Here is a 15,907-nt window from a genome sequence, read left to right as displayed (position 1 = left end):
CCCCCTCCCCCCTCCCCAATGTATTCTGAATGAAAAACAAACCTTTGGAATATTCACATGAAAAATTATGTATTGTTAAAGGGGAAAGTAGTTAGAAATTTCTTCTAGGGGCACCTGGGTGGTTTAGTCTGTTAAGCATCCAACTTTGGCTCAGGTCATGATCTCATGGCTCATAGATTTGAGCCCTGCATCAGGCTTTGTGCTGACTGCCAGCTCAGAGCCTAGAGCCTGTTTCAGATTCTGTGTCTCCCTTTCTCTCTGACCCTCCCCTGCTCATGCTGTCTCTCTCTCAGAAATAAATAAAAAAAAATAAAAAAGAAAAGAAAAATTTCTTCTAAATGTTGCAAGGATAGTGTAGTGGTTGAATTTTAAATATAAGTTCACCTAAATATCTGGAGACAAATTCTCATAGGTAATTACTCAAAATGCTCTGTACATTTTAGTAAATTTATCTCAANAAAAGAAAAGAAAAATTTCTTCTAAATGTTGCAAGGATAGTGTAGTGGTTGAATTTTAAATATAAGTTCACCTAAATATCTGGAGACAAATTCTCATAGGTAATTACTCATAAAATGCTCTGTACATTTTAGTAAATTTATCTCAGTGTGAAGCTCCTGAAGGTGGAGGCAGAGTTACGTAGTGTTAACAGTTGGCAATGAAAGCCAGGTAAAATAATGCCATTTATTTAATGTACTTATTGTTGAATATCCTCTGAACTTATGATTCCTCAGAACAAACTTATTTTTTGTGAGGGAAAGGATCTTGCATAAAATATTTCTATAGAAGAAAAGACATTGGTAAATGAGAATAGATTGTATCTAGAAATAAAGTAAAAGTAAAGTTTAGACCATGAAGGATGTTGATTAAAAAAATAGTTGATACTTAATACGAAGTCTAAATAAATTTTTTGGGAAATTAAAAGAGGCTAGATAGTAGAGAATTTGCTTTTTTGTATTTGAAAGTATACTTTTAATTGATGGGCATACTTAAATGTTACACATTTTCATTTTTTTCTGATGATTTAATCTGAAACAATTTAGTGTGGTAAAGATGGTTTTTGGAGATCTGTCAGAGGTATTTCACAATTCCTTTTTTGTCCTTATTTGGAAAAAAAAACTAGAAAAGTACTAGAAGATTGTGTCTTTGGTCTCTTCACTTAAAGAATTGAGGCCTGGAAGATGAAATGATTTCCTCAAAATCATATTTAATATAAGACCGAGTCGGCCTTTGTCTTGGTTCATGTCCTTTTTTGTTGTATCTCACGTTTTACACTCAGACGTCATGAAGACCATCCTTTCTGGCCATTTCTCTCTCTTCCCCCCCTTCCCCCCCCCAATAGTAAGCAAGATTTTACGGCAAAATTCTGTGCTTTTGGGCAAGAGCAGCATATGGTAGGTGGGTTTTGGTTTTGAGACTTCCATGTTTGTCATTTGACAAAAATTAATTTTGTCTGTGATTTGAGACAAAAGTTTCAGGTAGTCTGAGCCTAAATTGTGATTTTGGCCAATTTTCTTGTCTGTAAAATTGAATTATATCTTTATGCAGTTCACCATGGAGAAGATAATCATTAATAATATGAAAAAAATGAAACTGGGAGTTCTTAAGAAGACAGACGGGGGGGGAATGTAATAAAGTGGAATAATTAGTGAACTGGGGGTGTCTGATTTGCCTTCTGTATTTTACCACCATTTGTTTTACATGATTTTCCTCCTTTCCCATTCCAGATTTAATCTCCTACTTTTACTCATAATGCCTTTCTGTTTTCTTTATGTAGTCGTACTCCTGGAAGTCGTCAAGCCTCTCCAACTGAAGTAGTTGAACGCCTTGGCCCCAATACTAATCCCCCAGAAGGACTGGGGCCTCTTCCTAACCCTACAACTAATAAACCACTTGTTGAAGAATTTTCAAATCCTGAAACTCAGAATCTGGATGCCATGGAACAAGTCGGTCTGGATTCCTTACAGTTTGACTATCCTGGTAATCAGGTACCCATGGACTCTTCAGGAGCTACTGTAGGCCTTTTTGACTACAATCCCCAGCAGCAGGTAAAGCATGCCCCTTCTTTAAAAAACAAAAAAAAAAAAATTAAATATTTATATTTGAGTGAGAGAGAGGGAGCAAGAGCGCACGCTCGCGACTGGGGTAAGGGCAGAGAGTGAGGGAGACACAGAATTGGAAGCAGGCTCCAGGCTCTGAGCTGTCAGTACAGAGCCTGAAGCAGGGCTCAAACTCAGCAACAGCAAGGTCATGACCAGAGCCGAAGTCGACCGCTCAACTGACTGAGCCATCCAGGTGCCCCAAGCACGCCCCTTTAAGGAAGGTCCTCTAAAAGATGTACTGGTGTAGCCTGTAGTGCTATGAGGCATGGACATGGCTAATAGGAGTGTTCTTAAATACTTAATATTTTATGAGTAAAATGTTTTTGTAGTTGAAAAAGTGACTGAAATATGTGTTTAAAATAATCTATTTACAGCTTTCTAAATAGAAATGAAATGCTTTGAGACTAATCTTTGTTTTAAATATTTTCCTTAACAGCTCTTTCAGAGGACTAATGCACTAACAGTTCAGCAGTTAACTGCAGCTCAACAGCAGCAATATGCATTAGCTGCAGCTCAGCAACCACATATAGGTGAGTCTTTATAAGTTATTGTTTTGATTGGACTGTTAGAAACTCTTGTATTACAGTGTTTATTAGAATGTTTCATTTTTCTTTTATTGTATGGTGTTATTTCATGGTTTTAAAAATATCTCATTAAGATCAATGAGTAATAGATTATGTGGCAGGAGTAAAGATTAACTGGGGAAGAACTCTGATTTTTGTATCGTTAAATAAAAATCTATAATGTGATGAAAGCTGTCAGGACATGAGGTTTTCAGTCAGTGTAAAGTTAAGAGAGTCAAACACTTGGAAATTCAAATGTAGTTATTTGTGTCTATTATTAAGTCAAAATGCTTATTTTAAAAATGATTTGGGAATCAGAATTGCAAGAGAATTCCTAAAAATATTTTCTTCATTAAGTCATGGTCTTTGACCTTTAGCTTTTAACATGAATTATTATAAATTATACCCTTGTTCTTGCTAGAGTTAAAGCAGTGGTACATGTTGTCCACCTGGGGTTTTTTGTTTATTTTTAACTTTTTGAAGCAATTACAGATTCACATGGATTTGCAAAGAGTACAGAGAGGTTCCCCCACCCATCTTTCTATAAATGGCTACATCTTATATAATCATAGTATAGTACCAAAATAAGGAATATGACATTGGTAAATGTATATGTGTAGTATTACATCACTGTATCACGTGTGTAGATTTATATAACCATTTTTATGCCTGCGTTTAGCTAACCTTGATTTATTTCCTGGTTGGCAAAGTTGTAAATACTCTCAACATTATAATTTAATACATTTAAGTTGATTCTTTTCCCTTAGCATTTGTATTTTTGTTTGTCAATCCAAGAAGGTCTCCTAGGACCCAAATTTTCTTTTTGGTTTTTATCCAAGGTGACCACACATTTCTAGATGACTTCTAATAGCAACATGCATTCTTTGCCCCCAGCATTCTTTATTCCTATACTTAATCCTTCCTTCTGTTGTTAGAAACAGTAGTGATTCCTGTCTACAAATGGACTACTATAACACTTTTATTTCTTGAGGCTTTATGGTATGTTTTAATATGTGACAGGCTACTAGTATACTCGTTATTGCTCTTTCTGAAATTTTCTTTATTTGCTTTTTTAATACGAACTTTAGACTTTGTTTATTTACTGACAGAAGTTTGGGTTAAATTTTTAAATTAACTTTGGAAAATTGACATCTTTATGACATTAAGTATTTTAACCAGGATATGGTGTATTTTAATTTTTGTTGAAGTCTGTTTATGTGTTGTTTATGAGTGCTTTAACGTTTTTATCATATAAGTTTGCATATTTCTTAATAAGTTTATTTTTAGACATTTTATCTTATATCTTTTAGTCTGTATCTTTGAAAGCTCTTGATTTGTAAATACTGAGTTTTATGAATATTTTCTAAAAATTGAATCATTCTTGTGTTCATGGAATAAAAATGTATGTACAATTCTCTTAATGAGTTCTTTCAATTTGCTAATGTTTTGTTTAGGGTGTTTGCATCAATAATGTCTATATGAAACAAGGCTTTTTATATATATATATATTCATTTTTTGTCAGATTTGTCATAAAAAGAATTTAGAAATACCTCCCTTTTTAAAATGCCTTGGAGTATTTCAAGTAACATTGGACTTAATGGTTTTTTTAAAATTTGCCAGAACTTCTTTGTGAAGCCATCTGGAAGACTGCAATTAAATTTGAAAATCTGAATAAAATGGAAATATTTCTAAGCGTAATATACTAAAATTGATCCCGTCTTTTGCAAAAAGTTGATTTTGACAGATAGAAGGTGCATGAGTAGGAGAGGGGTAGAGGAAGAGAGGGGTGGAGAGGAGAGAATCCGAAGCAGGCTTAGCACTGTCAGCATGGAGCCTGACACAGGGTTCAAACTTGGAAACCAGATCACGACTTGAGCTGAAACAAAGAGCCAGATATTTAACTGACTGAGCCACCCAGGTGCACAGATCCCACCTTTTAATCTTTGTTGCACAGTTAAATGTACCTATAGTTGATCATCACTCTTTATCCAAGTTTGCTTAGTAATTTCTTGACTGGCTGATAGCCTACTTAGTAGAACAGCACTTTGCAATATAGGAATATATTATGTGCCATATATTGTTTTAAATTCTTTTGTAGCCACATTTAAAAAAAGTAAAAAGAAATGGTAAAATTAATTTGAACAATACTTTATTTAACTCATTATGTCCAAAATATCATTTTAAATGTGATCAATATAAAACTTACATTCTTCTGATGAAATTTTTACATTCTTCTGATGAAACCTTTCAAATTAGGGATGTGATTTTCCATTTTCAACTATCTCACTAGACTAGTCACATTTCAAATGCTCAGTAGCTATGTGAGGTAGTAACTAGTGTTTTTTTTAAGTGTGTGTGTGTGTGTTTTTTGTTTGTTTTGTGTTTTTGAGAGAAAGAGAACACATGCATGTGTGATCTAGAGAGAGTGAGAATCCCAAGCAGGCTCCATACCTAGTGCACAGCCCAACATGGGGCTCAATCCCACAACCATGAGATCATGATCTGAGCAGGAATCACAAGTCGGATATTTAACCAGTTGAGCTACCCAAGTGCCCCGATAAACTTTTTTTAATAAAGGACCAGATTGTATATATTTTAAGTTTTGCAAGTCCTAGGAATTCAGTCACAACTAATCAACGCTGCTGTTACAGCACTAAATCAGTGTTAGATGATACATGAAGAAATATGGCTATATTCCTATAAAATTTTACTACGGACACTGTAATTTTAATTTCATATAATTTTCATGTGTTACAAATTACTATTTTCAACCATTAAGAAATGTTAAAATTGTTACTAGCTTGTTTATACAAAAATAGGTAGCAGCCTTGCTTTGGCTCATGAACCTGGTCCAGAAGGAGATAATAGATAGTATATTTTTATGTTTTAAAAATAAGCATCTCCATAGAGAAAGAGAAAAGTGCAGGATTGTTTAGATGTTTGGGAAATTTCTGTGGTATAGGAAATTGAGAGACAATTCATAGGAGTAAATTGGAAATAAACCAGATAGCCTACAGAGGGATACAAGAGAGTCAGACACACAAGGGCCTACACATTACCAGGATTGGAGTTTGAGTCATGCTAACCATGTGTAGTAAGAGCACACAAGGCACAAATATAAATAAGACCTTGGCTTGAGGCCCTTATGATGTGTAGTTGGTAGTCATGATACCACCTGATGGACAAGTGCATGTAAGAGAATCTCTCCCATAAGATAGTGTGCATTCTCTTTCTCTCTCAAATAAAAAAAAATTTTAAAGCCCAGATTTTTCAGATGGTTGTTTTGTGCCCATGTATGAAATCTGTTGTGGGGTATGGCTACTGGTTTTAGAAATTAAATAGGTTATAGGAATTAATTAAAAAAATTAAGTAGAAAATAGGTTACATTAGAACTTTATAAGGATAAATTCTTAGGATATTTTTGTTTGTAGCATGTATATGTATATATGGTCACTAGGTTGATTTGAAATATATTTCAGATTATGGGTCACATTCAACACATTTAAAAGCTGCTATAATATAATTACAATGAAATTTCTGAATCTTGATTTTAACGTCTAGAGTTTAAGTGTTTCTTTTGAATACTTTTTTTAGAAAAAGTTATTTATGTAACATGCTTTTATACTCCTGTTCCCTCCTTTCTTAATAATCTTTTACTTATTTTTAAGTATTTTTGATTAATCTCTACACCCATGTGGGGTGTAAAATCTGAACCCCAATGTCAAGAATCATGTGCTCTACCAACGTGGCCAGCCAGGCACCCCATTAGTCGTGTAAATTGAACCATTTTGAGCTCTTTCATCTTTATTTCCTCACCTTACACTTGTTTCAGTTGTTTTCCAGAAGAGACAACTCTAGAAAGTCCATACCGTCATCACTTGTATACACGCTGCTTTCTTGATAACAGTGGTTTTCTTTTCTAATAAGTACTACAAATGAATATTTAAAAAATCTTCCCTATCCTTTACTAAATTTCACATTGGCATCCATTAGATGCAGAAGTGGCCTTAAAGTCATAGTTCTGCTTAAAGCTCTTCATTGTTATTCTGTTGCTTTCTGGGTAAAGTCCAACTGCTTAACCTGACCCAGGCAGGTCTTCATTCTGATTATAGCTCCAGTTTTGTCTTGTCTTGCCCTACAACCCCGCATTATCCTACCCACACCTTCTGAAGCTCATTAGGTGCCCCTTCTCTCTATAGCCCGTAGCATTTACTATACTGTATTCTAATAGTCAATTTGTTTTTCTCATTAGATGGATTGATTTGTGAGGGCAGACTATGCCTTCTTCATTATTGAATTTCTAGCTCATAGTATAGCTTAATAAAGATGCAGTGAAAAATACTAGGGCATCTGGGTGGCTCAGTCGGTTGGGCATCCGAGTTTGGCTCAGGCCATGATCACATTGGGGTCTGTCCTGACTGCTCAGAGCCTGGAGCTTGCTTCAGGTTCTGTGACTTCCTCTCTCTCTAACCCTTCACTGCTTCTCTTTCTCTCAAAAATAAATAATCATTAAACAAAAGAAAAAAAATAGTTCTGGATCGAAAAATTTATTGTGTGCCTGTCCAGCTAGTTCTATACATTCCTTTCATATTTGGTATCACGTTTAACTCTCACAGAAATCCTGAGTGGTCATACACCTATTTCATAAATGAATAATCTTAGAGTCAAGTTGTGTTATATGTTCAAGGTCACGTAGGTAATCTGAACTTGAACCATTATACACACTCTCCTTCCCCACTCCACATTTAGTGTCGAAATTATTTTACTTAATGAAGAAAATTACAGTTTACATCTTCATTTATCATTTCTCCCCTTTTTAAAATACAGCTGGTGTATTCTCAGCAGGCCTTGCTCCAGCTGCATTTGTGCCAAATCCGTATATTATTAGTGCTGCTCCTCCAGGGACTGATCCATATACTGCAGCAGGATTGGCTGCAGCAGCAACATTAGCAGGTAACTTAATGTTTATCTCGTTGCTTATTTATGGATTTAGTTTTAATTTTCTTACAAGCTTTATTATTGTCTATTTTGTGGGCATTTTGGATTTCCTACGAAAATCTGAAACAGTTACCTAGAATGAAGTTTCCAGAGAGTTAGTTTACTATTTGTCAAATATAATGCTGTAGGAAAAAACCTAAGCTTATTAACTCTCTGTATGGACATAGTTGATTTCCATTTCAATTTTGTAGTTTCAGGAATCTTACGTTGTCAACCACAGATCCTTCATTTTCCTGACCAATTCCATTACCCACAAAGACAATGCAAAGTAAAGTTACTTCTCATGCAGTAAATTGGGGTTGGTACTATAGATAGCCAGGTCAGGGAGAGTATGAGGTAAGGAGCTTCAGGAATCTTGAGAGCAGGAGTATCTAAAAAGCAAAGTTTATTTAGCAGTGTTAAAATACACAAGCAGACTGAGGGGCAAAAAGGTGGGTGGCATAGAGCTAGAAAGAACTTACTGTTAAAACCAGAAACTGCCACTCAAAATCTAAAACGAAAACCAAAACTACACAGTGTTACACGTCAGTAGTATTGGCATTAATGCTGGTGAAAGATGGGGTTTTTGTTTTTGTTTTTTAATGTTTTAGTTATTTCTGAGAGAGAGAGAAAGAGACAGTGTGAGTAGGGGAGGGTCAGAGAAAGAGGGAGACATAGAATCCCAAACAGGCTCCAGGCTCTGAGCTAGCTGTCAGCACAGAGCCTGATGTGGGGCTCAAACCCACAAACTGTGAGATCATGTCCTGAGCCGCAGTCGGACACCCAACCGACTGAGCCACCCAGGCGCCCCTGGTGAAAGATGTTTTTAAACCCAGATCTGTATTTCTTGCTTATTTATGTAGTAAGGAGAGTTGTGTGCTGGTCAGGCACCATCCAGTTGAGCCAGGCAAACAATTTGCTGATCTTCTGTAGGGTTTTGACGAAAAAGTTTTAGGTCGAGTTGGTTACAGAGACAATTGAATTAGTTTTAGGCATGGGTTATATTGGTTTCAGAGACATGGTCATGTCAGCCACAGATGTGTGTTCACTGGAGTGAGTCTGCTAGTTACTGACTTTCATAACTAGACTGTCACGATTTCTAAACTTTGTTCACTGAGGAATTAGACAATTTTAAACTCCACTCCTGGTAGTTATTATTATCATGACTATAAAACAGTCTTTTCCTGGGAGTGAGGGGACTTTTTTAATACTCAAGACTGTTTTAAGAAATGAAAAAAGGGATGCCTGGGTGGCTCAGTCGGTTAAGCATTCCACTTCGGCTCAGGTCATGATCTCATGGTTTGTGGGTTCGAGCCCCATGTCGTGCTCTGTGCTGACAGCTAGCTCAGAGCCTGGAGCCTGTTTCTGATTCTGTGTCTGTCTGTCTCTCTGACCCTCCTCTGTTCATGCTCTCTCTCTCTAAGAAGTAAATTAAAAAAATTAAAAAATTTAAAAAAAAAAAGTGGAAAAAACCACGTTAATTTCAAATTCTAGTTTGAACTTAGCAGGCTGAAACTAACCTGTCACATTCAGTAGTTTTTAGTATTAGTATAGATTTGCATGTGATTCCATAAGGAGAGGATGAGCTTTCTCAGTGGTATTTAACTGGATGTTCGTATATAAAATTCTGGCGTATCCATACCGACAATCAATGGACTCAAAAGAAACTTGAATAAATTGTTTTCAGATTAAGCATTCTAGGCATTCTTGACTCAGGCTTTCTAAGACCAGTGCTGTCCAATAGAAATATACTGTGAGCCAGAAAATGTAATTAAAAATTTTCTAGTAGCTCCATTATAAAAGTAAAAACAGATGATATTAATTTCAATGTTTGATTTAGCCCAGCACAACCAACATGTTATTGTAATATAATTAATATTTTTAAAGTTACTAATAGATACTGTACTTTTTTTCATGCAAAGTTTTCAAAATCTGTGTATATCATACTTAAGACCACTTCTCCATTTGGCCTATCCAACTTTTTAGTTCTTCAGTAGTCACAAGTGGCTCCTGGCTACTGTTTTGGACAAAGAGGTTCTAGATAGATAGATATCTGGCTCTTGTTTTGATAGTGTGTTCTTCATAAATCCTGTTAACAATTATCATTGTAGATTGTGCCTAAACTATTTTCAGAAATAATACTTTACTTTTAAATTTTTTAATGGTTTTCACTTTAGTGATTCAGTCAATTGTACTGGGCTTTATTTTCCTCCAAAAAACAAAGTGAAAACAAGAATTTGACTCTTTAAAATATTAAATAGATATATTAAAATTTTAACAGTGGTATTTTAGGCCACCTTTTTATATCAGAAATTGTGACATCTTAACTCATCAACTTAATGGTGGAACTTACTGTGCATAATGCTATTTAACTCTTATAGAAGCAAATGTTACCTTGAATAACATAGACTACAGCAAGAACAATTCATTCTGTTTTTCCTAGTTTGCTTTCATATGTCTCTATTCCTCTGTGCTTTTATATTACCTGGTTCTTTCTTGATTCACTAATTCCATTTTCATAACCACATAAACACTGATGTTTTATTTGTTTTCATGCAATTTTCAGTTTTGTAAGAATTGTGACTAATTCTCTTTCATATGTGAAGAATATTTTTAATAAAAATATTAAAAATATTTTAAAATTCAAGGTTTACAATTCAAATACGGTTTAGCAAGCTTGGTACAAGAATGTTACACAGTTTTATGTTATAGATTACAAATAAACAGATAAAAGTGTTTAGTTTTATTTTTGTAATTTTTTTCAATATTCAGAAAATAGCCTTTTAAGAGTATTTGAATTGAACATCATAAATCTTACAGTTTTATGAAGTCTAATGTTCCCTGAATATATTATCTGCGTTTGCCAGTATCAAACCCATAAACTGACATTCAGTAACTGTTGCAGAGATGGTTAAGCATCCTGTTGATTGGTCCTTTTGGCTTCAGCTTTACCATCTCCATTAAGGCCACTGCTATCACTCCTAAATATTTTCTCTTCAAATATCATAACCTGAACGAGACTTCCCTACTACAATCAGGAAGAAAGCGAAAGGAAATATAGCAGCTGTTAAGTGGGTTGAGGATTATAAGCACATGCTTTAAGTCATATATACGCTGTTCCTTTTTATGATCTAATGGTAACTGATTTATCTATAAAATGTAAGTAACTTTTTTTTTGGGGGGGCGGGGTGGGGTGTGGGGTTTAGGTCCAGCAGTGGTTCCACCTCAGTATTATGGTGTTCCGTGGGGGGTGTATCCAGCCAATTTATTTCAGCAACAAGCTGCAGCTGCGGCAAACAACACAGCAAATCAGCAAGCAGCATCACAAGCCCAGCCTGGACAGCAACAGGTATAGGCCTGCCTTCATTAAATCGTACCTGAAGAGTCCTTGAAATTCAATGAGTTCCTTGTTTTCAAGATCTGTGCCTTTTCATCTTCCTCTGTATATGATACAGCACCTAGTATATAATTGCTATACAAGTGTTGAGTCCATATTTTTTTCCTAATTGGTATTATATGAATTTAAAGATATATTTAAAGGTTTATTTCATTTTTACATTTTTGTTACTGAAGCTGTCTTGAAATCTCTGTGGCAGATTTTAATTTTCTTTTCACTACCTTTCAAGTGTGCTCATGTTTCTATTAAAGTAATTGTCATTTCATTTTCTTCTAGGTATTTAAATTACTATTTTAAATATTAACTTTAATACATTTCTGACCAGAAAAAGATTATGGGGCTTTCTATTTTTAATCAAGCTGGGAAAAGTTTTAAAGATGAAATATTTTCACTAACGATTAGATGTAATTTCTTAAAATGTAAAATGTTCACTATAACGGTTTTGGTTGGTTTTGGGTTTTTTAAATCTCAGCTGCTTTCTTAGAACTATTCTGATAAATGCACAAACACTATTGATGATTTCAGAATTCTGATTGTCAAATTCTTCACAATTATACCACAGAAACGGCTTAATGAAAAGTATAGTGTTACTTGACAGTTAAATTTTATTCTAAATTTCCTTTACATAGTTTAATATTGTATTGGTGTTCTTTTGAAGCTGTGTTTTGACTCAGTCCTTGCAGATAAGACCATGGCACCATTTAATAAATTATTTTTCAATCTATATTTTCTTTGTGCAAACATGAAAATATACTACTTGAACAATACACCAGAGTGTGAGCCTTACTTACACAGGTGGTACTAGAGTGAATCCCCCTTGTCCCGAATTGTTCATCTATGCTTGTGAAATTAATATGATCTAAAATTTTGCCATTCCCCGAAATAAATTTCTTATTTCAATACAGATTTATTAAGTTAAAGAGGACAAATACTAGAAATAATTTTTCATAAAGGCCTTCTAGAATCTCCAGATGTTACTTGATAGATTGTTCTAGTTGTCAAGGGCCAGTGATTGTGTTTTTGACTTTAAGTATTTTGTATTTTTTCATGCTAAATCAACATTTCGTTGCATATAAATACATTGCGAGAATATCCAAAGGCAATTTACCACATGTACAGAGTTGTCCGGGATAAATTATTTATCTGTTATTTTATAATTCCGTTTTTAAGGAAATCATTTATCCTTTGTAGGTTCTCCGAGCTGGAGCAGGTCAACGCCCTCTTACTCCCAATCAGGGCCAGCAAGGGCAACAGGCAGAATCACTTGCAGCAGCAAATCCAACTTTGGCTTTTGGTCAGGGTCTTGCTACCGGCATGCCAGGTATATATAGTCAGTTAATTTTAGAAATTTGCATATGTTTGAAATGTTAAATGTATTCACTCACATTGAAGAGTGAAAACATCAAATCCCTTTAAAGTCATGCTTCCCTGCTATAAGTTACTTAGATGCCAGTAGTTGAAATCTATATTTTTTGTGAGACAGGGATGGCAAACGTACCAGAATTCTCAATACATCCATTTTTTCTTACTGTGTATGGCATAAACCATAGCATTTCTTCAACATAGTCCAGAATTCTTGAAACATGCTTCACGAAATAAAAGCAATTGGTTAGAGTTGGCATGTTAAGACAAAACCTCCATGTACCATTGCTGTTGAATACAAAGTCATTTAGTTAATGTGGAGAAGTTTGCAGCTAAAATTTTCACTGTTCATTGTATTCTGGTCATTTCTAGTAGTATAAACTATTGGTATTTATAACCTGATAGCAAGTGTCTGCTAAAATATGCCTATGAAAGCCTAACACAAAGAAAATTCTAAAACTTTTTTCCCATTAACACAGTACAACATTTAGAAAGGGACAGCAAAATACATTTTTTTGTGAAGTAGATTTTCATGACATTAGATAGAAAATTATGATTTTAAAAATAACGGAAGGACGATAATTTTCTTTTTTAAATATCTTCAATTTTTTAAAATGTTTTTATTTCTGAGAGAGAGGGAGGGAGGGAGGCAGGCAGGCAGTCAGTGTGAGCAGGGGAGGGTCAGAGAGAGAGGGAGGTACAGAATCTGAAACAGGCTCCAGGCTCAGAGCTTGCTGTCAGCACAGAGCCCGACGCAAGGCTCGAACCCACGAACTGTGAGATCATGACCTGAGCTAAAGTCGGCTGCTCAACTGACAGAGCCACCCAGGCACCCCAGGATGATAATTTTCTTAAACCAATAAAAGCAGCACTTATGTTTCTAAAATGAAATTTAAAGCTACATTTTAATATCAGATAATGCATCATTTCCTATTCTATTCTCTCCTGAAGACTCACTTTCTCAAGTATGCTATTTTTTCACTGTTGGTATAGGAGTAATTATTCCTATAACTATGTAGATTACTTATTAATGTGAGTTTCAGTTTCCATTTAATTGTAATGTAGTTAAATTTTTTATTTGAATCATTAAGAAACATATTTAATGTATCAGAAAATATATATGCTTGAGGGTTTCTTTTATGTGTTAATGTGCAGCTGAATGCTTCTGTATGTTATTTTGAGAATTTCTATATCGATTGCATTCATTCTGTTCTCTAAGGCTTGTCTAGCCTGCTGGGTAAAGAGAAGAGNTGTGTTAATGTGCAGCTGAATGCTTCTGTATGTTATTTTGAGAATTTCTATATCGATTGCATTCATTCTGTTCTCTGAGATTCTAAGGCTTGTCTAGCCTGCTGGGTAAAGAGAAGATGTTAATCCTACAGTCACTGAAGTACAAATGATAATAGAATGGGCGTGTTATCATTATTTTCTTTTTTACCCCAGCTGTGTACTTGCTTCAGGGAAGCTGCTTTCCTGGAGCCGTTAAGCTGGAGTTGTAGACCCGTGGAGGGACATGATGACAGGGCTGAAAGGAACTGAGCTGAAAGTTTATGAAAGAATGCAAAAACGGCTCTGGGTTCCTCTGTCTGCCCCCACACATCTTTTAAGCCCCACCTCCATGATTCCTTTGCAGTAACTCTAATATTAACTCAGTAACAAATGCAAAGTAAGACCTCCTCTTTCCATCCCCATTTTTCTCAATTCTTGGTGTAATTCACCATACTGACTATGTCCGACTCTCTACAATTTCTCTCTGTTGTTATACTACATTCTGTGATATTTTATTTTCCTGCCTCTTCTCCCTTTTTCATTGCTTTGATCAGTTTCCCTTTTCTCCATGTGTATCCTTAAACATGGAAGACCGTGTATCTTAGTGACTAGGTACTTTGGAATCAAGTATGCCATAATTCTGTATAACCTTCCAATTTTTAGTATATGTGCTACTGAAGTGAGCACATAATTCTGTGTAACCTAATGGTGTGATGTTGGCCAACTTTTCTCTTTGAACTTCAGTTTCAATATTGGAACAGTAGATACTTTTGGGGGATGGGGGGTGGGCATATCCATCTACTTTCATCATTTCAGCTATCATTCCTATTCCAGTAAACTAATGAGTTTACATCTACATCTCGGATTCTTTTTTGAACACCTAACATATTTCTGCCTTTGTATCAGACATAACCATGTGTATGTTTCAGCCACTCCTCAAAACTCATAGTGTCCAAAAGAAAAAAAAAAAACTCTTCTCTCCCAGATTTAATTGTCTTACTGTTCACTATTGATTCCACTGTCCTTTTGAATTAGAAACTTTTGGCTTCAGCCTCAGAATCTTGTTCAACTCTTCATTTTCTTCTGTGCTTCACATTCAATAATTTGTCCGTTTCTATTCATTCTGTCTCATATTCCATTTCTTTTTCATCTGTGCTCTTGCTGCTCAGCCTCTTTCTGGTCCTCCCACTAATTCTCGCTGCCTCCAATCTCTTCTGTTCATTTCATCTTTTTTATTTTTGTTTGTTATAAGGTTTTTTTATTTATTTCTAAGAGAGAGAGAGAGACAGCGTGAGCAGGGGAGGGTCAGAGAGAGAGGGAGTCACAGACTGAAACAGGCTCCAGGCTCTGAGGTGGCAGTCAGCACAGAGCCCGACGCGGGGCTCGAACCTACGAACCGCGAGATCATGACCTAAGCAAAAGTCGGACGCTTAACCGACTAAGCCGCCCTTCATTTCATCTTTTTTTGTTTATTTCTTTATCTTGAGAGAGATGGAATCCTAAACAAGCCCTGCACTGTCAGCACACAGCCTGACATGGGGCTGAATCTCAAAAATCATGAGATCATAACCTGAGCCAAAATCAAGAGTGAAATGCTTAACCAACTGAGCCATCAGGTGCCCTCCATTTCATCTTATTTTCTCATTTCAGTTAATCTTTCAAAAATAACAGGTTAGTTATATACCATTCTGGTTCTTAATATTTTCTTTAAAATAATTTTTTAATTTAGTTTAAATATTTTTTTTTTAATATTTTTATTTATTTCTAGGAGAGAGAGAGACAGACAGCGTGAGCAGGGGAGGGTCAGAGACAGAGGGAGATACAGACTGTGAAATAGGATCCAGGCTCTGAGCTGGCAGTCAGCACAGAGCCCGATGCGGGGCTCGAACCCACGAACCGCGAGATCATGACCTAAGCGAAAGTCGGATGCTTAACTGACTAAGCCACCCAGGCGCCCCTTAATGTTTATTTTAGAGTGTGAGTGTGGGAGGGGCGGAGAGAGGGAGACACAGGATCCAAAACAGCCTGAAGGCTCTGAGCTGTCCAGCATGGGGCTCAAACTCAGAAACTGCGAGATCATGACTTGAGCCAAGTTGGACACCCAACCCACGGAGCCACCCAGATGCCCCTTAATATATTAAATGACCTAGTCCCAAACTACCTAATTGATAGTATCTTTCAATAGTCCTATGCTTTAACACACTGGATCATATACTGCTGGTCAAAAATACTTGGGCTT

The 15,907-nt window shown here is 35.7% G+C and overlaps 1 protein-coding gene across 7 annotated transcripts in view; it reads left to right on the top strand.

Moving 5' to 3' along the window:
* Positions 1-15,907, top strand: part of PUM2 (pumilio RNA binding family member 2) — a 97,383-nt gene that overhangs the window by 34,949 nt on the left and 46,527 nt on the right. For all 7 annotated transcript variants that reach the window (XM_077751064.1, XM_077751067.1, XM_077751066.1 and 4 more), the window contains 5 exons: positions 1,775-2,045; positions 2,536-2,629; positions 7,491-7,616; positions 10,847-10,989; positions 12,229-12,358. In XM_077751064.1, coding sequence (XP_077607190.1) covers positions 1,775-2,045; positions 2,536-2,629; positions 7,491-7,616; positions 10,847-10,989; positions 12,229-12,358 — 764 coding nt within the window. The remainder of the gene's footprint in view (positions 1-1,774; positions 2,046-2,535; positions 2,630-7,490; positions 7,617-10,846; positions 10,990-12,228; positions 12,359-15,907) is intronic.

This window comes from Crocuta crocuta, unplaced genomic scaffold, assembly GCF_008692635.1.
Source record: "Crocuta crocuta isolate KB4526 unplaced genomic scaffold, BGI_CrCroc_1.0 scaffold129, whole genome shotgun sequence".
NCBI lineage: Eukaryota > Metazoa > Chordata > Mammalia > Carnivora > Hyaenidae > Crocuta > Crocuta crocuta.
This window is presented reverse-complemented; position numbering and strand designations above follow the sequence as displayed.